At 51.1% G+C, this 24,723-nt stretch overlaps 1 protein-coding gene across 1 annotated transcript in view; it reads right to left on the minus strand.

The window, feature by feature from the left end:
• Positions 1–23,705, minus strand: part of NXN (nucleoredoxin) — a 52,531-nt gene extending 28,826 nt beyond the window's left edge. The window contains exon 1 of the mRNA XM_075720063.1: positions 23,388–23,705. Coding sequence (XP_075576178.1) covers positions 23,388–23,705 — 318 coding nt within the window. The remainder of the gene's footprint in view (positions 1–23,387) is intronic.
• Between the last annotated feature and the right edge of the window lie 1,018 nt (positions 23,706–24,723).

Below are 24,723 nucleotides of genomic sequence, written 5' to 3' on the forward strand. Positions count from 1 at the left end.
AGCAAGCCAGTTAAAAACCTGGTACTTTCATGTTTATACAGCCAGCTAAGCAGCACACTACAAAGCCTTTTATCCCAAGTCTCTGATGACAAGCTAGCACTGATAAATTACAGAAATCACCCAGGAATTAGGATGCACAGGGGGAAAAAAAAAAAAGAAAAAAAATTCCCTACGTGGGAAATAAGGGCTCAGAAATCCAGGACTCGAGGAAAAGTCTGTACAAAAATCATCCCAAGATTAGGGGGCAATTTGTACTAAAAGGGGAGAGCAAAACCAGCTGAAGATGCAGACAGACTCCTTCCCCATGGTTTCCCAAGAATTCACCAGGTCCAGAGGCGAAGAAAGAGATATGTCAGAGGTATCTCTTCTCTCAAATGCCCCTATTTCCAGAAAAAGCAATCTGGAACGAGCAAGTGGCTACAAGCGCGAGAAGAGACATGCTTCCCGGTCGCAGAGGTGCAACGCAGTCACTGAGCAACAAGTCAATGTCAACGGGGCGCACTGAAGAAAGGCCCGAGCTCCCAGGTCGCGGCAGGCTTCACGCACTGACCATGTACTGCATCGTGTTGGTTTACATGCTGTGAGTGCAAGAGCCAGGAAAAATCCATCTTCTTTGTCATAACAAACCCGAAGGTAAACAAAAAGGCAAGGCCATGCAATATTATCCAATTAAACAGGCACGTAAAGGAGAAAGAAAGTGCCAGCCAACCGCTTGCTCCTGATTTTTGCTGTTTCTCAGCGAGCACGTACAAAAATGGGCAGCATTAAGCCCTGCACGAAGCAGATGCGCGAAGCAAGGTGTGCTCCCCCACTCCCAGAACAAACCTGCTGCTCCTTAATAAAAAGTGAAAGAGTTTTGTAAGAGAATCCAGCATTTCACAGTCTTTGCGTTGCTCTCCCCCCGCACGGAGCGGGCAAGGAGCCCAGCCTGGCCCCCTTGCAGACACATGCCCCAGGGGCTGCTTGGGGCTGGGCAGCTGGAATAAAAAGCCAAACCCAGGAAATCCCCAAGCCTGGAGAAATCAAACCGGAGCCAGCTGGTCTGTAAAGCTGCGCCCCTAAACAAAAACTTTGCTTGTCTGCAATTTATGAAGTTCATGGCGTTTGCTGTGCATGTTATGAACGACACACGTGGTTCTGCCAGGCGGTGGGCAAATGAAGGGGTGTCTGAGGGTCCAGGTGCCCGGTCCTCGGTGGTACTGCTTGCCAGGACGCGGCCGAGGGACGAGGCCCACCTGCACAGACCCTCCTCCAGTTCCCCCATATACAGCAGCGTAAAACTCAAACACAGCTGGACTGGATCTTCTGTGTTTTCTCCAGGAGGGTTGAGGGCCTCCTCTCTCCACTGGGCAGAGCTGGAGCCTGAACGGTTGAAGTCTGTGCGCACATATGCGGCACTTTGGATTGCTGACAATTTCAAAAAGGGGAGAAAAGCCCTTCTCGGGTAAGTTCTTGCTGCTCAGTTCGCTGAAGGGCGTCAGGACAGCCTGAGCCAGCAGCTCTGCTGAACGCTTCCAGGCTCCGTCTGGCACGCTGGCACCCAGCCCGCTCCGCCACTCCCGCGCCAAGAGGGACACCCAGATACGCGGGACCTGGGTTTGGAAAGACAGTTATGAAGCGGGAGGGAAGGACTTAGCTACTTCTACAGAAAGATGCTGCTACTGATAGTACAAAATAATTAATACTTTCCAAGTCTGCACTTGCTTATTAAAGGAGAGATTTAAAGGTCCCAGCCCAGCCCATTTGTAAAAAATTAAGCACGTGTCCCAGATTCTGTTCTGAATCCCAGGGAATCACCAGGTGGCAGATTGTTAAAGACCAAAGAACACTATCTCAGATATGCAAGCTGAAATATCTCACCGCATCCCCCCCTTCCCCCTCTGCAGGTCTACAGGAGGGCCACAGGGAAGGTTTAGCATGTACAGCATCACTGGGTTGTTGTGGTTACCTTGTAGTCGATGCAAAAGAATATTACAACATATTCCCCAAGGGTGTCCATAAATAGCAAAGGATTCTGCTTTAATCCCCTATCTATTCCTATCTGGATAATATGGCATTTGGACAAGCACTGCCAAAACACAGATTTATGGCAAAGCTGAGAGTTTGCATGGTCAACACGTGCTCTCCAAACTCCGGATTCCAAGGAATAAATAAAAGCTTCTTCTAGGATACAGACGGCTCTTCAGGGACGGAAGCTTCATGCAGATACAAACCTGTTTTCAGGATTTCTGCCTCCCACTCTCATCCCATGTAAAAGGCATGTTTATACTAACCTTCCTCAACACTAAAATCAACTGCTTTCACTGGGTGTTCCTGCTGGTACCATCACTGCATGGTCTTCTGCTCGCCTTTCATTTCTTTACTAGTATTTCACATTATCTATCAGCTATTACCTATCAGACCAGCTTCAAACTTCTTTGCTGACAGTCACCAACATCAAAGGGAAAAGAACTATAAAAACTGCTGACCAAAGGGAAACAGACTATAAAAAAATCCAGCTGACGAGCACTACAGTTGTCACTGCCACACTAGAGACACCGGGGAGTTGCGTGTTCTTAAAAGCTTCTCTGAGAACAGCGTATTAAAAAAACCCAAACAACAGCAACTTTGCGAACAACTTAGTGCCGCTGAAACTAGTTGTTGTACTGGAAATGCCGAGAAGCACCTGAACAACAGGATCACTGTAACCACGCACGTGTGGCTGCAACGGGCTGACCACAGCAGCCGGCCACCCCAGCAAAGTTTTTTTTTTTTTGCCTGGGAAAACAGCCCTCCAGGATCCCAGCCACTCCTGGGCAAGACAGGGCAGTTTGGAGAGGCTGCACTCGGTGTTCCGTCGAAGGGAGGGATGCCAGCGTCCATGGGGCACGCCTCGGCGGGCAGAGCGGTGTGCAGAGATGCTCACCTTCCTGCCAGAAACCTGTGCTGGCCGGTCAGCGAGGGAGAGGAAGCACAGTGAGGTTGTATTACAAAAGACATCCCGGAAAGGATATAAAGGGAAGGTCGGAATCAACAGGATGGTGTTACATCCTGCAAAAATTATCTTCTGCTTCAGGAGCCGCATCTTAAAACCAGGTACAAAAGTGAGAAGGGAGCCAGCAGAGGCAGAAAATTCAGTGCAAGTGCATGCTAAGTGCAAGCAAGTATGTTTTGTCCAGCTGAAAATTCAACCTTCTAAAGATGCATCCATTCCCAGAGGCACCAGGCAGGATTCTTTCCTGCTCCATATTCCCCAGGTGTAATTTTAAATTACTCACTGATGGGGCTTCCACGCACCTCCCTTGGGAGCCTGTGCTACAGCCCCCTGCAAAGGCACATATCCTGCTTGCTGCAGTGGATCAGAACAGCTAGGTACAGCAGCGGGGTCGGGAAGGTGCACGTTAGGTTACAAAAGCAAATACAAAGTAATTTTCGACAAAGGGGAAATGCTGCATCCTTGCCGAATCACTGTTGTTGACTACACACCCTTTGGATACGGGCTACCTGCAGGCAAAACATAAAGCCAAGGATATTTGTTTAAAACCCACAGGCGGACACTGCGATTCTACTAAAAAAATACAACTGGCATTAATTCTAAAAACTTCCCACCACTGGGACTGGGATTCAAAACCAGCACTGGGCAGTGAGGCCAAAACACACTCAGAGCAGACGCCTGCAAAAGATTCCAAGGGAAATTAGTTATGTGGGTTTTGTAACAAAAATAAAATAAAATCCAACGTTTATAAAGAAAAAAAAAAAAAAAGGTAGCTTCCCTAGGAGACAGCGCTGCAAACACCCTTTGTAGGTAATTCAAGCCCTGTCCGGATCCGAGTTTTCCTCGGTTCCCCGTGCCGGTCAGTGTGCGCAGCGAGGTGAAAGGCAAACACGAACGCTGAGCAGGCAGCAGCAGCCTCCTCCATCCCCAGGGCTGGCAGCGAAGGGTTGCCTTGCCCCGATTCACAAGCCAGAGCCACACCAGCTCCCGGGCCGGGCACCGGCTCTCCTGTGGCGGTGGAAAAGAAACTCTGCATCCACCCCCTGCCACACCACCAGCTTCAGAGAGCTCTGGGCAGAGCAGGATGAGGCCCCTGGGCTTTCCCCACTCTGCTTCTCCCCTCGCCGCTCTCTACAGACAAGGACGCGGTGAGCTAAAGCTGGATGACCATCTGGATTTACAAAAAGCCCCAGCTTCCCTTCTTCTTGTGTGCTAAAGTCAGCCTTATACCATAAACTTATTTTTTTCCTAAGTAATTTTTTTGTAGCTGACTCACATGGAGCTTCTGCCAGGAATTTTTATAATTAGTGAATTAGAGCAAGGTTTTGCCTGTGCATGCCTGACAACATCTGCTGATTTAAGCGAGCTGCGTCCGAAACCTTGCAGAGCCCTGGAGGAGCATAGCTGAGCGCAGCCCTTCCTCCCGACAGCACGGCTGGTGGGGCTCTCCTTGCCAGGCTGGTATGAAACCTGCTGCTCCTCCCACAAAGAGCTTTGCAGTGCCCAGTCCGCACTTTGAGGGGAAGGAGATAAGCTGGAACAAAGTCCAAAGGATATTGGAGAAGGGAGAAGGACGCTAGCTGCCTCTCGACTTTGCAAACCTCTTGCTGGAGCATCCCTGCGACAGCATCCGCAGCTATGCGCCTCTCCATCAAGCCGCATAGTTGCAAAGCCATCGTGCGTCACATCTTCCTTAGAGACAGACGATGGTATAGAGTTCCATAAAACCACAGAAAAAATAACTTCCTCAACCTCTTTCTTCGATGGACACAGGAGTTATTTCGCAAGTGAGGCTCCAACACACAACAGTGGTCCAACCTAAAGATCAAATGAAACCCACGTCCAGATAAGCCAAAAGCAGACGTCTGGCGTTAGCAGCCTACACTACACACAAGGTCCTTCCTGGATGATCCAAAAACCTCCCACTTTCTGCTACAGGTCAGAAATGCAAAAGAATTACCACCTTCAGGATCGAGCCGTTCGACCTCCTCCCCGTAAGGTTTGCGACGCAGCAATGCCTGTACCCTCTGCACACAAATCCTTACTCGCCTAGTCCTGTAATTTATACCATATTACATCTGAAGGGCTGCACTAAGAAAATACTACAGTTGCCAAGCCCTGAAAAGCTAGGATGTGCTGGAAATTAGTTTTCTCTGTAGCTTTAATCTGGTCCACTTGCATAGGGTCTTTACAGCATGGCCACATACCACGTGTGCATACAGCCCTGACGCAGTTATTACCGAGAATAGAAGACGCCCAACAAGTGAGGAATTATTCAGTTTTGGTTTTCGACTGGTTGTTCATGCGCGGCACTCAGCCCTCTTCACACTTTTCATGTGCTGCTCCAAGGCAAAAATGAAGGTCTCTTGCCACTACAGACTGGGATACTTCTCAAACGATGGTGAATTTATTTTCATAAAATCCTAGAGAACTACGTTCACAACACCTCCAGTTTACAGCTGAAGAAAAGAGGTACAGAGAAGCTCTGGGCATCCAGTTCCAGAATCAGCCTACAGCTCCCTTTTTAAAAAATAAATAGCACCAAGCAGCATTTTAAATGTTTGACATACAGCTTCCCATGAGATCATCTGCAGCAGGAGCACTCGGCACTTCTGCAACTCAACCCTCAGCCTGGGGACCTAGGAAATCAAGTCCCTCGTTGCGCATGAAAAGCAATTTACCCGGCGCCATACACGAGCCCTGCGGCAGAAGCAGAGCAGGAATCCCGTCTCCTTAACCATCGCTTTACTCTTGCTATTTTTCCATGACTTGCCTCACTCCCTTCCCTCCAAGTCCTGCACCGTGCAGGGCTGAGGTCCTACACACGCAACCCCATCCTTCACTGGGCCGCCCTGACTGCCCTCCCCGAGCAGCAAGGGCAGGGGTGCTATGGAAAAAAACCATACGTGATCCCGTAATGAGAAACTGCATCGTAACGCATACAGGGGGCTGAATTAAGGTTGCAGAGGAATACTGTAAATTGGATGCACATTTCTTGTTCCATTTGACTAGTTGGGTTTTTTTTTTTTTTCTGCCCTCCCCCTTATTTGGCTTTGGCTGCACTTCATATTAAGCTCCTAATAAGGGCTGGAGTTGGATGAGATTTTTCAGCCCATCAGACTGCGGCCTTCCAAGCCATTGAAATGAGATTCAAGCTGAACTTGAATTTTCAATAGTTTGGCCTAAAGGCAAGGGTGTTAACAACAGACCTGCCAACACCTTCTCTATGAAAAATGTCTGAAAACATGTCTGCACATCAAATACTGCTCAGGCTCTGGTAGACAAAAGCCACAAAGCTAACATCTCAAATCTACCGCTAACTCGCTCGGCCGGTTCTCCCATCAGTAAAGCTCATACATTTTCTCTGAAAATCCAGCGAACCTCTATATTCTCTCTAGGAAAATGGGTTTTCCCCCAACAACCCTAAAACCTGTTGTAGTTTCATTATGACAAGGCAAGGCAGGGGATAAGGAGAGATCAGGTAAATCAGGTGGACATCCAGGAAGCAGACACACACCAGTTCACCCAACACAGTCTACTTAAATGACACACATCACCAAGATTAAAGATATCACACCGACAGGCATGGAGGAGCCACCAGAAAACAGTCTGTCCTGTAGCCAGCTCCTCCTACAAGCAGCAGAAAGCTATGCTTGGGCTTTCTTTTCCTTCCTAAACTCAGTGCTCTTTTTTTTTTTTTTTCCCCAGTTCTAACAAACTATTTTTTTTTTAATCTACACGCTACGATTATGTGAAAGAGTTAGCCTGAACCCCGAAAGCAAGGAAGATACGATAAAACTGGAACACATGCCCAGTGCCAGAGAAAGCGGGCTGTGCCCGAGCAGAGGGCATGGCTGCGGGATGCAGGAGGGTGGGTGTCCTCTCCCAACTAGCCCCCCGTGGCAACAGCATCCCGTGCTGCGGCACCCGGCACAGCAACAACGGCTGGCGAAGGCAGACCTGCCGCCGGCTCCAGCCTGCGTAGACCCCAAACCACCCCAATTTTGAGGCTGCCCTTGCCCCAAGACTTTTTTTACCTAAAACCTCTGACTTCAGCAGTCTTTACTAAGATAAAAATGTCGTGCTTCGAGTCTCTCAGAAGTCCTTAGGCCACTCCTGCCTGAATGTTACAAACCTAAAGCACATCACAAAGACGAACATTTCACCTTCGGATCGCTGCTTTGGTGGAGGAGGGCTTTAACCAAGACCTCTGCCAGTACCCTGAACAGATTTTGAGGGTGTTTTTGTTTTTTTTTTTTTTTTTTAAATGTCTAAGTGTATTTTCTTGAGGACACAAATGCTTCAGCTTCCCTGCCACCAAAATCTTTTCTAATTCACATTTCTAGCGTGGTGGGTCTGCAGAGCAGCCATGGCCATCTACTCCTGCCAGCGCTGGAGGCCGCAGGGCAGCACAGGGAAGGCGCTCCCCGCCCTTTGATGACAAACGATAGAGAAAAGGAACGATAGTTTCTTGAACTGCATCCAAGGGAAAGTAACCCTGCTAGAATGCCTGGCAGGGCATCAACAGCAATGGAAATTTCAGCTTTCAAAGAACAGAAGTAAGACTCGAGAAGGAGGTGGGGAGATCCTCCAGGAGCCGAGGTGCTACTAATCCCATGGATTGTTTTACCAACTCCCGCTTCTCTCCAATGAAATTATATCCTCTGCAGAAAAATCATCTGGCTCCAACCTCTTTTGGTAAGTGGAGCGTAAACAGAATGGAAAAGAGCTCATACCTGAGCAGAAATCAGGCTCAGACGGGCTGCGACAGGCAGGAGAGCAGAGGGGCGGCAGCCAGACCACTGGGATTTTGCTCTTTTCTTCGGATGGCCGCTGCAGGATCTTTCAACCCCACCAAGCAAACAAGGCTCTTCCAACACAACAGGCAAGCGCTGGCTGAGCCGGCACGGTGCTCACTGCGAGGGGAAGGAGAGCATGGTGGGGGAGAAGAGCACAGCAGTTCCTGCAAAAAGGTCTGGACTTGATTAAACTTATTTTCTTGAGTAACATTTAGTTAAGCAAGGGGGGAAAAACCCTGCGGTGTTCTTCAGCGGCTCTTAACAGGGAAGCTGGAGTGCGACTGTTCATTCACCCGGTTCGCTGAACAACAGGCTCTGCGCTGCAGCAGACGCTGCTCACATCGACACCCATTTCTCTGTCGGTAGGTGCTTTCACCAGCAGAAACAAGAAACACTGAAAACGTGCGAGTAAATGGCAGTTCCCAACTTTGAAATCAGAAGGTGTCTGGCAGCTCTGCGTCAGCGTGATGTAGCCTCCACAGGAATTACACACTGGTTCAGACAGCTTGATGCTCTGAAAGCAAACGCTGCCAGTGATGGCAGAGAAAAAACAAAACAAAATTGTGAGAAAAGTGACCGCCCAAGCTCAGGTGAGGCAGGGGTTTTCCTCTCTACCTCTGCGGCACAGCATCTAATTTGCACAGCTACAGAACAAGTTTTCTTTCTTGTTGACAGGATTCGCGTTCTCAGCATCCCTCTGGCAATGAGCCCGCGGCACCAACACCCCACGCGTCACCGGTGGGCTCTGTCTCATCTTCAGCTCTGCGAGGCTGACTGTAATTATTTAACAAGTGGAGGAGAACAGCAGGCACAGCTTGCCTTTGCCCCTTGTTTGTATGTCACTAAGCGGCTGTAGGTGGACACAGGCAGCGTGGGCAAAGCACCATCCCATGCACGAGCTGCTCGGAGCCAGGCACCATCTCACCGGCTGCAGAGGTTCGGAGCAAACATCCCCACGGATGATGATTCACATCCACATACCGGTGCCTTTGCAGCACCGGCATGCACTTTTGCACAAGGTTGGTTTCTCCTCAGGGCCAGCAAACACCGCCCAAGAAGCACATAGAGAACAGCAAAGGCAAGGCATAACCTGTAACTGCGCTAACTGCTGGAGTAATTGAAAAGTAGAAGATCAAACCAAATACCAGAAGTCTGAGCATCACCAAAGAACCACCCTCCTTCTCGGGAGCTGCCTCTCAAATCTGTGTCCTCACCAAGAACCGCCTGTGCCAAGCCACCTCCAGGGGCCTGAATAACCATCTCAGCAGATGACAAAAAAAATGTCAGGAATTTTTCTTTTCAATAGATTTGATCTTATTTTCTCTTCAGCGTAGCAGGATGAAAAGACTTTTCTATTGAGTAATTGAGTTTTCCCCACAACAGACACGAGCTGGCACGTTCTAAGCGTTTGGTGTTTCAATCCCAATTAAGTAAAATAATAACTGCTGCACCTAAGGGTGTCTCAGCTGCATAAGAGGAAACACTTTATACATACACAGATTTTCCTAGCTTTACCACTGCATACTTAAGACGTGGATTGAGGGATGAATCACAACTTCAAATTCTTCACTACTAAGCCTGGCAATCAACACTGCCACTTTCTGGCAAAGAAACCCTAAAAATCCCTGATCTTCACCCATCTGCAAACAGCAACGTGATTTATGTCCCATGGGGCACTCCTGTCCTGCGACTGCTTTGCTGCTGGGGTTGCTGGGGCGAGGAGGGGTTCATCCCTGCGCCCAGCAGGTCTCCGCCACAGAAGCAGCTGAGTAACAGGATTTGTTCTGGATAATCCTCGCTCCAGCTCTCGAGAGCCGAGGGGAGGAAGCAGCCGGAGATGCGCTCAGCCAGAGATGGCAGCCACCGCAGGTAACCGGCTTTTACACAACTTAATTCTACCCCAGCCACATGCCACGTGTAAATCACATCTCCAGTTTCAAGTCCCAAGAAGAAAAAGCACCATCATGAAGTCAGGAGGCGCATGGACTCGGTGCACTGGCATCAGGGCGATGGGCATCCCTGTAACCGGGCAGGCAGACACCCGTCCCCAAGCTTTCAGCACGTTTTAATGCTAGTTTAACCCGCTGACCCAAACCGCCCAGTCGGTTTGGGACAGTGACCGAATCCAAGCGACAAACTTCTGCCTGTTTGCTTTGGTCCTCTCTCCTCTGAGCAGCCTAGCGCATACCAGCTGCACAAGCTTGGCTGGAATAAATGCTTTTGCATAAAGGAGGTGAGGTTCCCAAATCTCGGCGTGAAGGCCAGCAGCACACCTTCACGGTCGCGTGGACGGACCTCCAGCTGCTGAGAAGAGACGGGCGGCTGCGGCAGCCGCAGGGAAGTCAGGCATGGCCGGGGCTCCTGCCAAGCCACCGGGCAGAAGCAGCCACAAGGACAAAACTAAGGACCAGCCACTGGCAGGGAAGAACTCTGCGAGCTCGCGGCCACGCAAAGCGCATCACCTCACGTAGGGCACAGCCGTGGAGGAGGTCTGCGCTTGCCTTCCCCTTCCAGATCCCAAACCTCTGCGCCCGCAAGGCGGGAGGCGTCTCTGCCAGCCTGGCTTGTCACTGCTGAGAGGCACCCACCCTCTCCCCACGGCGCGAGGGGGACATTTCCTTTAGATAACCAACTGCAGGGTAAGGACCGTCTCTTTCTTATGCGGTTGTCTGTACAGGTCCCAGCACAACAGACCCTGAGCCGCCAGCGGGGCTGTAAGCTCTACCTGGGGTTATTATTTTAATAATTAGAGGGATGGCCACAGACAGAGGTGTTATTTGGTGGCCTCTGAACCTAGAGTTACTGGGTTTTATGCAGACGACTCCACTTTTTCAGCTGTGAAGACTGCAGCAAATCCTCATGGAGACAAACATCAAAAACAGGATGCTGGATGCGGCCCAACACAGGGCTGCTGCTCGGCCAGCCCGAGCCAAAAAGCAACATAAAACATGCAGGGCTCACAGGGCGTTTCATTTTTAAAATGGAGTAAAATCCGGAGCCTTCCTGTGATTCAAAGCCGGGCTGTCTGGAGCAAAGTGACTTTCCAGGCGAGGCACCGCTCCCCGCTCCAGCCTGGTCCCCGCGCCTCTCTCCATCCATCCCTCCCCATCCCTCTGCCTGCTCCTCCCACGCTCACCATCCCCCCCCCCGCGAGACAGCTCTTCCCATCCTAGGAGGCTCTCCCCAACCCACCACGTCACCATCTTTCCACCTCAAAAGCCACTGGCCCCATGCAGCCAGCGGGGATATGCCCACAGGGAAAGGCAGGGACAGCCACCTACCCTTCTGCTTCACAACGTGGCAATTAACTGCCTTGAAAACTGCCTCTCTAGGCAAAAAACCCATCCTGGGAGCGACCAAGGCAGCAGACATCTACTTTGTGCACCACCTAAGTGATAAACACCTTCTGCCAAATGGGGCCCTGGCTGCTCCTGTCACACACAATAATTAAACCGTCAGTCAGGAGACACAGCGAGTTAACGCAGACCGAGGTGGATAAGGGAATGAAATCGTTCCACTTGAATCCCCACAGCTGAACGAAACCTAAAACGGGTCAGATCTAATGAGGGAAAAAAGTGAAAGACTTACAAAGATTCAAGAAATCTCAGTTAACAGTCGGGCTTTCCCAGCATTTGCCAGGAAAGCAGAAAACCGAAGACAGAGAGCACCCAAGCGCGCAGCAAGCCAGGATCGGGCTCGCGAGAGGACAGAAAGGCACGGAGGGCATCGCTGTGCCGGCAGGCAGAAGCATGCACAGGGCGTTCCTTTCTTGACCGTCAAGGAAGCACTGCAATAGGGGTGGCCTGCAGGTCTTTGAAGACAAGGGGAAGGCAAAATTGCTGGTAGAGCAGCCCATAGCTTTTTCCACTCCTTTAAAAAAGAAAGGAGCCAAAGCTGTGCCATACATTAGCACTTAAGCTGTCCCTGCCCTCAGTTTCCCACCATCTGTACCACTCTCAAACTCCCCTACTCATTTAATTTATTGCTATGTGTCTCCACCAAAATCAAAGACCTAAATATCAGTAATCTTGGTGGGCGGCATCCAGCTGCTACAACCCATTGTAGAAATAAAACATATTTGTGCAAACTTGCATTGAGAAGGCTGGGCAGCAAATCTTCCTATGAAAAACTTCCATGCTTTCAGATTAGAAGATCAAGCTGCAGGCATTGAGACCTTTCCCTTTCTATATCTGTAAAATCCAGCACTTAGGACACAAAACCAGGTCTTTTCTAAGCCTGGAACGAACCGATTTTGAAAGCCTGCGGCACGACGGCAGCAGCAGCGGGGGGCAATGGCTGCAGCTGACGTGGCGGCGGGCAGGGAAGCTGAGCACGACCCAGGACTCAAGTTCATGTGCTGCATGGGGCTGGGGAAACAGGGCTGCTCCCATGGGACTGGGGTGCTGGGACCGGGAAATCCCGGCGGCATCGGCTGCAGAGCCCTGCTCTGGTCACTCATCCAGCTCCCTCTTTGCCTCAGTTTCCCTGCCCGTCAGACGAAGACAGCAGGACTTCCCTGTAATGCATGCAGCCATTTGCAAAGCTCCCGAGCGCGGAGATTACAGGGAAGAGCTCGTTAGAAGCAGGCTGTAACGTAACAGTGATGCAACCTCTGCCTTATAGCCACAAACCAGAATTTAAAAGGGAGCACCCTAAAAAATAAGCTTGTAGAGTCATCAGCCTCTCAGAAGGAAATAAGCACAGCTCCCTGCCCTCTTAAAACACCAGCTATCAGTTGATAAAAGAAGTGCATTCCTACACCCAGGCAGTACTTGCAAGGCAGGATTTGTAGCTTGGTGCCCTTCGATTCGCTCTGAGAGCGACAGAACAGTAGCCAGAAAAACTTGGGGAAAAAAATAAACATTTCTAACATCCTGGTGATCTGTCCGATGCCGAAATCCCGTCAGACCCAAGTAGGCGTGCAAGGACCACAGCGCTGCTGTCACCCAGACCCTGGGCTGCGTTTGGAGGGGCACAGGGAGGGGCGGGGGGTCCCTCAGCGGGGCTGGAGGCACCTGCGGGCTCTTGGACTCGCTCACTTCTCAGGGGCTGAAACAGTCACGCAAAGGAGGTTTCACTTGCTTCACGGCTCCAACAGCAAACCTGGAAATTGTCTTCTCCTTCCCGCACCATCACGCGGCTTGGTTAATTTGAAACCAGTTTTACCCTTGCTGTCTTCCCTCTGGTTGAGTTCAAGTCGTCTTATTCCTGCACACAACAGCAGCAGCCAAGCGAAGAGAGGGCAAACCGAGACTCGCCCCCTCGCCCGGGACCCCCAGCAAGGGGCTGGGCAAGTGGATGCCGCACTGCGAACGCAACAGCGCAGCCCACTACCGAAACTCTCCACGCACACCTCCAGCCCAGCGTGCAACCTTTTAACCAGCAGCGAGCAGGAGGGGATGGAGCCGAGATCCCTGGCAACGCTAATAAAATCACCGTGTTTCTCCTCCTTTTTTTGGGAGAGGCAGAATAATCCTTTTGAGCTATCAAAGATGGGGAGAACCAACATCTGTTCAGACTCAACTGCTTCAGTCTCACAGTTTTAGCTCCAACTCTTTCCCGACGGGTGGAAAAGGTCTCTAGCTTTTATACGAAGGCTTTGCCCTTAAACAGGGCCTTTCAGCAGAGGATTGCAGAGCACCTTACAGACATTTAATTAAAACTTACAACCCATCCCAGCGAGGGAAGGATTAGGAACAGGTCCCCGGCTCAAACAGCAGCTCACTAGCACAAGCATCTCTTTCTCCCGTACAACTAAGGCATTCGGCTCAATTGCCAGAGCGCAGCACTCCCACCCTCACCGAGCTACTAAATACGCCCCAAACAGCATGGAGCCTCTGAAGAGCCGTCAGAGCAGAGGGGAGAGGCTGGGAACACGCAATGCTGGGACGAGATGGGTGGGCAGGGGCTCCTCTCTGCCGAGCAACAGCAGGGAGATGGGTTTGGCTTCTGCTGGAGACACAAAAACATGGTTTGTACCCTTTGCAATTTAAATACCAAGCATTTCCAAAGCACGGCGTTACCAGGGACCAATTCATCCACCTAACAGCCCTGGGAGGTCGATAAAATGGAAAACCACTTCCCCACCCACCCACCCCCCTGCTTACCTACGGGGTGAGACTTTTGCTGGTTGAATTAAATCTATTTAGACAAAAGTAAGTTCAGACATCTGCCTTTGCACAGTGTCAGCTGCGAGAAATGAGCTAACATCCAGATGCAGTGGCATGTCAGGATTAGCCCAGGCTGGGGCAGGAATGCTTCCATGTATGGAAAAATATTGGAGCAGTGAAACCATAAGCTTGGAGCAGAGCAAAGTGAGAGGCCCTGTCAATGAAGCTGCGGGCTCAGGTTTAGAGGATTTAGCAGCTCAGATCCGCCATAAGATCCTCAGCACGTATTACAATAAATTTCACACTTTTTCCAAAAGGGACTCCCACAGCAATGCTGCAAGTTGTGAGGGTGAGATCCTACACCCGTCTGTTTGCTCTGGAAGCCGGGGCTCGGACCGCTGGGTACCATTAACGCTCCCCGCACTGGGCACGGGCTGGGGCGTTGATGGAGAGAGGTTCTGGCAAGTACAAGGCTGCTGCTCACACTTGCCTGCCCACCCATCCCTCGGCGGCCGCCTTCTGCGCAGCAGGATTTATAAAAGCCAACTCGGAGCTGGCACGCGGGACGAAGCGGTGGCAGTTCAGAAGAAAACACTGAGCTGAATCAGCGCGGCCGGGGAGTTGGCGCGCGCTTCTGCCAACACCACGGCAAGGGCAGCGACTGCCGAGGCGCGGGGTGAGAGCCAGCGCAGTATTCTCTTCAACCAGCCCGGCACAAATCAAGAGGGCTCATTTGTCAGCATCCTGAGTTAACACTAATGAAGTAATGGCTATGACTTCATCTCTCCAGTGGGAATCTCTTGGGAACGAGGGAGAACTAGAATTTCTCTCTTCGGCTCACTCGTGCAGTTGCAATTCATTTCAGTTGCCTTCTACTCTCTTCTGCAAACATTACCTAATTCTCACCCAGATTCTTAAATCCTTGCACTGAAACATAAAACAATGCTCCCTTCTCAGCTGTCAAAGCCCAGCCTCGCAGAGATCCCTCCCGGTGGGAGCTGACCCCCTGCGCCGGCTGCCACCCCCTCCCCGGGGGCCCGCCACACCAAGCCCCCGCTCACATCTGAGGATGCCACCAGCTATTTTTTTATACCTCAGACACAAAATAAAAATCTGGTAACTCTTGGCAAATTCATTTTAAATAGGGACCTTTGCACCTTCTCTCCATTAAAATATTTTAAAGTCAGGTTCGATTTAGGCACAGTTGCAAAGACAGACCAAATGTTGCTGAAGGACCCTGGAGTTTCTCTGCTTGGCTGGGCAGGACAGCTTCAACCACTGCAGATCTTCACGGGTGCAAAACACACGCCGCAACCTCTCACACCACCCGGCTGCTACAGAGCTTTGTCTGCCTGAGGAGGCTGTCGAGCCTTGCCCCCGGCAGCACTGGGTAGCCCCGCTGCCTTCCTCATTACCAGCTTTCGGCTTCCACGTTTGCTCTGCCTGGACTTTGCTTCCCTGTGACCCCGTTGAAGATGCTCTCCCTGCTGCCATGCACCGTTCCTGGTCTCTGCAGTTCCGATGGCACCTATCATTCGAAGCGCATCCTTTACGGAGCAGATCCTCCCCGGCATTTAGGCTCTGTGCCCAGCGCTCACCTCCCTGCTCGGGCAGGGAGCCAGCACCCCCGCGCTCCCCCGTGCCTCCCATCGCTTCGTTTTGAGGCCAGAGGGGCTTGCTGGGCTCCGAGCAGGGGGGGGCTGATCAGATTGCAAAAGCTCAGCTAACGCCCTGACACAACCAAAGCAGTCGCTCGCACTAAATAAAGACCGCAAATTCTTTACATATTAATTGTTGGTTGCAATTGTTCGCCGTGTTGAAAGACAGACGTGAGAGTATGCAGAAACCATTCCTGCATCTTCTTAGTTCCACCCTTCCATTAACTGTGCGTACTCTAAGCCAAATCAGTAAGACACTACATTTTCTTTGGAAAACTGAGATGATGAAAATGCGATCAGCTATCACACAAGAAGCTCACGTTGCAATCTGAAATACTTGTATAATTCACTTTCCCACGAGAGAATTTAATATGTCTATTTGCTTACTTGTCAACTCATCCCGCTCCCAGTTTCTCCACTGGCCATGCCTTTACCTTACGACCTACAGATTTAACTCTAATTATTTTTTTTTGCCTACAGAGCATCAGCAGAGAAGCAGCAGTCCCAGCCAGCCCGGAGGAAGCTGCCCTGCAGAGGTACGTCAAGGCAGCGCCGGGGGAAAGCCCTCTCCCCCCGCCGAACACCCCCCGGTCCCCAGCCGGGGCTCCTACCTCGGGAGCGGAGGGGAATTAATGTGCACAAAGCCCAAGTCATAATGAATCCAAGCACCCTCCCCACGCTTGCATTACTCCCCCCTTTCCTAATTGTTATTATCTGGAGATGGCATGAGCACAAAGCGATCTGTCTATAAAAATGTTTCAAATCTATCGTGCATTGTGCTGTGATGTGCCATGGAACTGGTTTAGAGAAGACACACAGCTATAAAGTCACGATAATTCAGTATTCAAGCCAGCCTGAAAGCTCAGGAGTCAGCTTGTTATTTGCTGAAAGCGGGGGGCCTGAAATTATCCGTGAATAGTTCAAAGCTGCAGTTAATTCGACATCTCTACTTTCAAAGGCATAAAAATCACAGATTCCTGGAGTGTGTAAGCTTTTTAAAAATTACAAACTACTAACTGTCAAATCAAAGCAGCAAACAGAAATCCACATGGCTGATAAGACAAATAGTTGCATTTTAAAGAGTAATTAAATATCACTTTGGAGTATTTTGCTTGGAACTTGTTTCCCTGATAAAAAGTGGGCGGGGAAGAAGAAAGAGGAGGAGGAGGCAGCAGCAATCCGCACACACCAACGAGCTTCTCGCCAAGCGAACACTCAGGCAAGCGCTGCTCAAACTTATTTTCTTGAATTTAGAGTTCAGCTCGCTGCATCACAGCCTCCCGTACCCTCTCAGTTTCCCTACATTTCACATCAAAACTCTAGCAACGAGGAGCAGACAATCGCTACGTTGAATCTGCCTTGCTGGGGAGGAGGGTGCGTGGGGCTGGGGCAAGAATCCCCCTGGTCTGATCACCAAGAAGTGCAATATCTTCTGACTTCACTTAGATTAAAACCATACCCCAACTTCCATGCTGGGAGCGTTGCTGAAAAAAACAGGAATGCAAAACAGAGAGCTCTACCCAGATGCGATTCGGGAGAAGTGAAACCCTACCCCAGCCGCGTGAGCTAACCCTACCATACGCCGCTTTGAAACACTAAAAGTATGTCCATGAGAAAGGATCAAAAAACTCCAATTTCAAAACCCCCTGGACTCTCTCAAAACCTGTCCCTGCTAACAATGAACTCACAAGGAATTTCATGCAAGCTTTCCCAGTACTAAGAAATACCTACAGGTAATGGTACAAAAGGATTGCTTCCAGTATTAAACAAGGAGGCAGCTTACTGCATTTCAAACCAAAACGTTATCAAACTGCTCGAAGAAGCCACCATCCAAAAAGGCAACGGAAAACCTGATGTCAGTTTTTGGGACAGCACTTGCAGAGCCCAGTCCAAGACCCAACCGTGTATGAGCAGCAAAAGCTCCCACTGCTTCTCCCCACCGTGGAGCCGGGAGGATTTGACGATGGAAAGGTGCCCAAGGACTTTCAGAGCTGGCCCTCAAACACGGGCAATTACTGACTGAAGGATGCAATAAACAACACGGCAGATGACATATCAGCAAGGCATTTAAAATACTAATTCTCTCCTGGGGAAAGCACTCGGGCAGGCCACAGTTTGGATGTACGGGGAAATCCAACCTCCGAGGACGTCAGTGATGTTTTTGCAACATTGCAGGACAATACGCAGCCCTCAGACTTGCTGTCTACTAACAGCAGCGAATGCTTCCTGGGATTTCACTGAAGGATTAGGGTCTTGGTGTGAGAGACGACTGCTAATTGTATGGACGGTCACTGCAAAGCTGTATAAAACATACTCAGGCATAATTTGGAAAAGCGGCATCAACAACAACAAGAAGAATTACAGAATGTTTTGGCTTCAATGTGGTCCACACGATGTGGAAATACTGAATAGCTTATTCCTCAGTCATAACTGAAGCTCACTGTTGTACTTCTCCAAAATCGCACAGAAAAACGCTCCGTGATTTTGTACCTTCTTTTGTAAAGCTGTTACTTGTTCAGCTCCCAAAAGAATGCATTTTTGGAGAAGAACCGTGCACTGCTTACTTTAAAAAGTAAAGTTGCTTTGCTTACTTCTGCAACCTGAGAGTAACAAATGAAATTGTCAACCATGCATTTTTAAATGAACGTTTTCATTTCAACATCTGGATTAAGATGCCACAATGAAAAACAGCACACAGGCTTCTCTCTGCTCCTTTCATAGACCTCCCATTCTTAGGTTTCAGAACCAGCGAGTTTCAAAGCAAACAAAGAATCAGTTGGTGCTGCTAATGCCTTGCTGCTTACTCAATAGCCTTATGTCATGAAAAGACCATATTTTTCAAATCTACATCTCCGCGAGCCAAAGATTTCATATACATTCCCACCCCAGAAATACAAAGTCAGGAATACAGCTGAAAGTGATTACCTAGATATTTTTGTATTATGAAACTCAAAAGCTGCTTCAAGTGATCTACAAAATTCTCTGTTAGACAAATCCCACATCTGTGCCGACCACTTGCCTCCCAGATCTCAGCAGATGGCGATTTCAAACAGAAAAGTTACGAGACCCTGAAAATCAGGGTGTAATCAAGGGTTTGAGGTTTTTTCCTCCCCCAAAATTGTGTACAGTCTAATTTAATGACATTTGTACCTCCTCCCCACCATTTCTTGCACGAACTACCTACAAAACTATAGTACCCAGCATCTTACTAGGAGAGGCTCCTACAGTAGGTGATCCTTTTAAGCACAGGGAAAGAAAAAGCCCTTTTCTTGGCAAGGTGGGCAGGGGGGAGAAAACATAATTTAAAAAAGGAAAAAAAAGAATGAGCGGGTATTTGTTGTAAAAGACTTTGCAGAGATATCTGTGAACAAGCACGAGGTTTGTCACATTTTACGCATTGATCTTAAGAGCATTGTTTTATTTGCAGTGCCGAAGAAGACATACTCCCAGCACAGAAGGGGCGTTTTTCTGTCCATGTCCATCTCTGATCACCTACCGTAGCAGTCAAGCCACTAAAACAACAAAATACCAAACTACCAACTTGCTCCTCTCCCCCTCCTTAGGGCGAGACAGAACGGACGTTTTTGTCACACGTGGATCACGTGCCCCTGCCACGCAATTCAGCAAGACACATTTCATGTGAACGTGGGAGAAAATACATAGAGCGGGGTATACAAATCCAACTTTAAGACAGAAGAAAACCACTTTGTCCCAAACAAAGTGTATTTATCAGCGTGAGCAAAGAGATCCTCAAACTGTTTTCAGCTATTTGACTGAACAATCACAGAAAGATAATCAACATCTTTTGCATTTATTCAAAACCAGAGCAGAAGTATTTCAGCTCCAGTGGAAACGGGTTTGCCTTCCCAGGAAGAATCTGGGCAACGCTCAAGCTGATGCATAAAACACAGCGGAAAGCAAACACAAAACAAGAGGCAAAGCACAGACCCTACACCACTGCGGCGCTACGTGGATGCACCAAGTAAGCGTAATTAGAAAAGTCAAGATTAAAAAGAATGAGGAAGACGACCGGGCCAAGTAAGTAACAAGTAAAAACAAAAGCAAAGGCAAATAAACAACGGCAAAAGATAAACAGCTTCTCTCCCAGCAGAGACCCGCTTGCAGTCTTTCCTCCTCCAGCACCCTGACCCTCTTTTCTCCCACTCCTGCGTGGACCCATGTGACAGGACCTACTCGATGGAGAATGTGGCTGATTTTTTTTTTATAGCAAAAATGACCAAGATGCCCCAGAGTAACACAGTGCAGCAGGACAGCACACTCCCGCCCTCCTCCAAAAAGCCTGCGTGCCGTAAGCCCTCAAAGAGCACCCAAATTCACCCCGAGTCTAGGTGGACTCTGCAGCTGGGATGCTCCAGAGCTCACCAGGAGAAGTCTGGGATCGTCGTGACAGCGGGGAGGGTGCTGCCCCGTCGCGGGCGCCAGCGGACATCAGGGCACGTAGACAGATGGGGGCTGTTTACATTACTGAGGTTCTCAGTAGCAACCAGGAATTAAAGCTGTTATTAAATCAACCCTCCAGAACTTGAGCAGCTGTTCGTGCAAGCAGATAACAACAGGGTGATGTTAAACCAAAACCCCAAATGAAACAAAGACATGGAGCAACATTTCTCCCCCATGTTCTGCTCAGCAACGCCAGGCATTATCGGAAGACAAATCAATTATCAACAGCGGTGTATAGCTACCCAAATCCGGGGCGAAACAGCTTAATTGAGGGATGTGTATCACGAGTTAAAGGCCTCCAATCTCATTTGGCATGTTACGGTTTTGTTCTTGAAAAAAAAAAAAAACCAATAATATGGCTGGCTGTGGCTCAGACAGAGGCATAATGCCATCCTCCTCATTAATCAAAGGCTTTCCCCACGTCCAGATGTTTGCTGACTTGTACTGCTTTCTTTTATTACTGGTTTGGAGACAGAAATTGCTATATGCTAAAGTTACCCAAATTCAACTGGTTGTTGCAAGACGCACAGGCTGTTATGCCCTTGGTAACTGCACCCCGGCATTATTGAGTTACTGAGGCATTCAACGCAGAGTGGCTGTTTTCTTTGACAACCCATACTACTTTCACCAATAACCATGAGAGTAAAATGGTATTTTACTTTTAGGACTGTGGGAATTTTTCTGCGAGCCCAGAAAGGAGCCTGGTTTTTCAGAGCTATCAACGTTCAATGCCCAGGGTTTGGAAGGGCAAGAAATGCAAAAAAACGCAGAGTACACCAGAAAAGACAAGGCACACACGGATAAATGTTTCAGCAGGAAACCAGGACTATAATAGCCGTATTATTCAATAATTCTGAGCGACAAAAGAGATGCTACAGCCAACATGGGATAGGAAGTCATCTCTCCCCAAAGCTTCCATGACCTTGGTAGTTAAATTAACCAACCCACAACGGGAAGCGTTGGCTGGAAGGGACCTCTGGAGGTCTTTGAGCCCTGCAGTCCCAACACAAGCCCCGCCGGCCACAGCTTCACCCAGCCAAGCCCTGCAACCTCCAAGGATGGAGGCTCCGCAGCTCCTCCGGGGGCTGAGCCAGCTCAGCTGAGGGCTCCCAGCCCAACGTTCCCACACCTCTCTATTATCCCTATTCTGTATCTATAAGATTCCTTTCTTCCCATAAATCTATATGATTCTCTCGGGCTTGTCTCACGTCGGGTTTAGGAACAGCCTTTAGTGCAAAGGAACCATAACTCAGAAGGACTGCCTACATTTTTCTAATGCTTTTGTTTTTAAACAAATTAAGCCTGCGAGGTACCGAACATATGCTAGACATCCCCAGGTCCTGCTGGCATGTTTTTGAAACACAGAAAGTTTGTGCTTTTCTGGAGAGTCAGGTTAATGACCTGACTATTTAAAAATCAGCCTATTACACAAGGAAACTTCTAACTGCCTGAACTACGGGTTATAAATCTCCTGTTTAGAAATCTGATATCCTGACATAATTGCCCTTATAACTTACAAATAGGTTCTCTGTTATCCATAGATTAAGCTTCCTCCAAAGCCACATCACATCTTCTTAGTTTTGAAAATATACAGCATGACCTTCAATTACTTTACACTCTGCACAAAAATAATCCTGAATTTAACTTAGAGCTTCTTGGAATAAGAGTTCAAGACCCCATAATCTTTTTATTTCATGTTTTCTTCCAATCTAATAGATGGAAGCATTGGCCAGCATGTAAAATTAATGCCACCTTCCACTTTGATGATTTCCCAACAATTTAACTACGTTGCAGTGGAATTTTTAAAGCAAACATGGCAAGCAAAAGTCCCACCACCTAAACAATCTGAAATGTTCTGTACGGAAGTGGCCAGCTACTAATTGGAACCACTTTCACGTCCCTGTAGGAAGAGGGTTTGGTTTTAAAGAAACCGGAATTAAACTGTAATTTCTCTGAAGGATGAAGCTTCTGTTACAATGAAACTGATCTCAGCCCCCGACCTGTGACCATCATGCAAGCCCCCAGTTAGAAGTGACTGGACTTCAAAGGGACAAACTGGTGGCCTTCAGCAGCATCATCCAGGTGCACGGCGTTAAACACGCGAGAGCTTTTGCAGAACTGGGGGCTGAGCGACAAAAGCCTGCAGCAAACGAGGAAAAAAGCCAAATCCGGGTTTCAAACCAGCTACGCCTCTTCTCAGCAGAGGGGAAATCACACGGCACAGCCAGACGACAAGACAACTTTTGCTTAAACGACTCCTTTGCCTAACGAACAGCGCAAAGTGCTGGCAGAGGAGGGCTTGGAGACCCGCTCCGAAGCGGTCCCTCTCATCCTGGTGCAGCCTCACAGAGCCCAAACATGGGGGATGCCGGAAGGGGCTCAGCCACCCCCCAGCCCCGCAGGTACCGGCGTTACCTCAATCCCCACAGAAGCGGAGAACGTGCCTCGCGGAGCGCCGAGACCAGCAGCCGCAATGATGCGCCAGAAAGATGTTTAGAAATGGCACTGTGGGGCAGCATCTTTTTAATTCTTACTAAATAGCTTCCAAAGATTAGATTTGTAAAGAGGTTTTTGGGTTGTTTTTTTTTTTTTTTAAATGAGAAAACACTGCGAGCTCGTTGGGATCTCAGCCTTTGCCTTCCTGTCCCGCACAGCATTCCCCGTCTGGGTCTTGCGGAGCGCTTTTTGTCCCGTATCTGCCTTTCCGATTCAACTCTGCGGATGAGAGGCTGTAACTTGGAGAGTACTCAGCACACCAGCTGCTGAAGGAAGACGAATAACGCACAGCATCGCACAAACTCGCCCGGCAGCTTTGCCAGCAGCTCCCAGAGGAGCCGGGCTCCGACTCGCTCCTCAACCACCAAATGTCCTCCCACGGCTGGGAGAGGCCCCGGCCCCTTTCTGTGCCCAAACCCACGCCGGAGCCCACGGGCGCCCTGCCCCGGCCCTCGCCCGGGCCTGCTGTCCTGAGGCCGAGCGGAGCCGCGGTCCCGGGTCCGGGCTCGGAGGAGCGACTCCTCCCAGCCCCGCCTGCCCGCCCCGCTCCTCCGAGGGACCCGGCGAGGCCAGCGCCCGCCCCGCTGCAACCGCGACCCCCGGGCGCCCCCCGCTCACGGAGGGGGACGGAGCCTGCGGGGTTTCCCCGCCCGCTGCGGCGCGCAGGCCCCGGCAACCGGAGGAGCCGGGCGAGGCGGCGTCGCCCCGCGGGACGGCAGCCGCCCCCCCCCCCCCAACCACCACCCCCGGCCCGTTCCCCTCGGGAACTTTCTGGAAGGCGCCCACCCCGCGCCAGGCGGGACCCGCCCCGGCGGCGCGGAGGGGCCCGGCCGAGCCCCGCCGCCCCCAGACAAAGCCCGGGGCGCGCTCCCCCGGCCCCGGGTCTCACCTTGCGGTGCTTGTCGGCGAAGGGCAGCGCCAGCCAGGGCATGGCCCGCACGGCCTCCTGCCACTGCTGCTGCTCCTGCTCGGCCGACACGAAGACGATCTCGAGGCGCTGCCCGCCGGCCGCCGCCGCCTCCCCCCTGAAGCGCCCGTAGAAGGCGGCCAGGCTGGCGCCGAGCTGCGCGCAGGGGCCGCCGAGGCTGCAGCCGAAGTAGAGCCCCACCAACGAGACCCCGCGGGCGGCCAGCGCCGACACGGCCACCTCCTCCCCGTCCGCGGCCACCAGCACCTCGCCCAGCACCTCCGTCAGGGCGCCCGCCATCCCGCCCCGCTCCCCGCTCCGCTCCGCAGCCCGCGCAGGCACAGCCCCGCCCCGCCCCGCCCCGCCAGGGGGCGCTGCCGCGCCGCGCCGCTCCGCGCCCGCCCCCGGCGCCGCCGCCCCGCCCCCACGCGCCCCCCCGCTGCCCGCGGAGCGCCCGGGCCGGGGGGGAAGCCCCGGGGAGCCTGCCCCAGGCTCCGTTCCCTCCGGGGCCCGGCCGTCCCGGGGAGAGCGGCGGGCGGCCCGCAGCCTGGGCCGGCGCTGGCCTTGCCTCAGCGCCCGGTCCCGCTGCCAGGCGCCGGCCGCGGCGGGGGGGGGGGGGGGGGGGGGGCGAGCTCGCCCTCGCCCCGAGTCGCCCATCCTGCAAAGCCCGCTGAGCCCCGCGCCCTGTCCCCAAAACCCCTCGCCCCGCTGGGCCCCCCGTCCTGCAAATCCCTGCCTGGAGGAAGCCGACTCCCAGCCCGGTGTCTCAGGGCCGCGCAAGCTCCCACAAAGCCTGCAGAAGGAGAGCAGTTCCCTTCTGTGTTCAAAAATCTAACGTAAATCCGTGTTTACCCTTAATCGATAGCGGGTGGCAAAACGTGAAAGCCAATCCCGAAGTGTAAACGCAAATAAATTCGGCCGCATTGAATTCCACCGGCTAGGCTGGAATAGAGAAAGGAAATAAAGCATAAACAGCGGCGTGCAAACCAGGCTTTAAAATGTATTTGCTCTTTGTAAGCAAAGTCTGTAATCCGCAAGCCCGCGGAATTCACCGCAGCGCGGACCCTCAGCCGCGTCAGACCGATGCCCGTGTGCCTACGCTGCAACCGGGCCCTCGCCGGCAAACGCCTCCGCGTGCGAACACGCGCACCCTCCGCTCTCGCACGCCGGCAAAGCAGAATTAAAGTGTGAGCGTGTGCGAGGCCGAGCCCAGAGGATGGGTTTAGGGCGCCGAAGCTTGAGGCGAAGTTTGAGGCTTTCGGTTTGGAGCCTCCGCACGCGTTCTCTGCAGACACACGGCTGCACGGGCGCTGCAAAA

This window comes from Pelecanus crispus, chromosome 12, assembly GCF_030463565.1.
Source record: "Pelecanus crispus isolate bPelCri1 chromosome 12, bPelCri1.pri, whole genome shotgun sequence".
Lineage (NCBI taxonomy): Eukaryota > Metazoa > Chordata > Aves > Pelecaniformes > Pelecanidae > Pelecanus > Pelecanus crispus.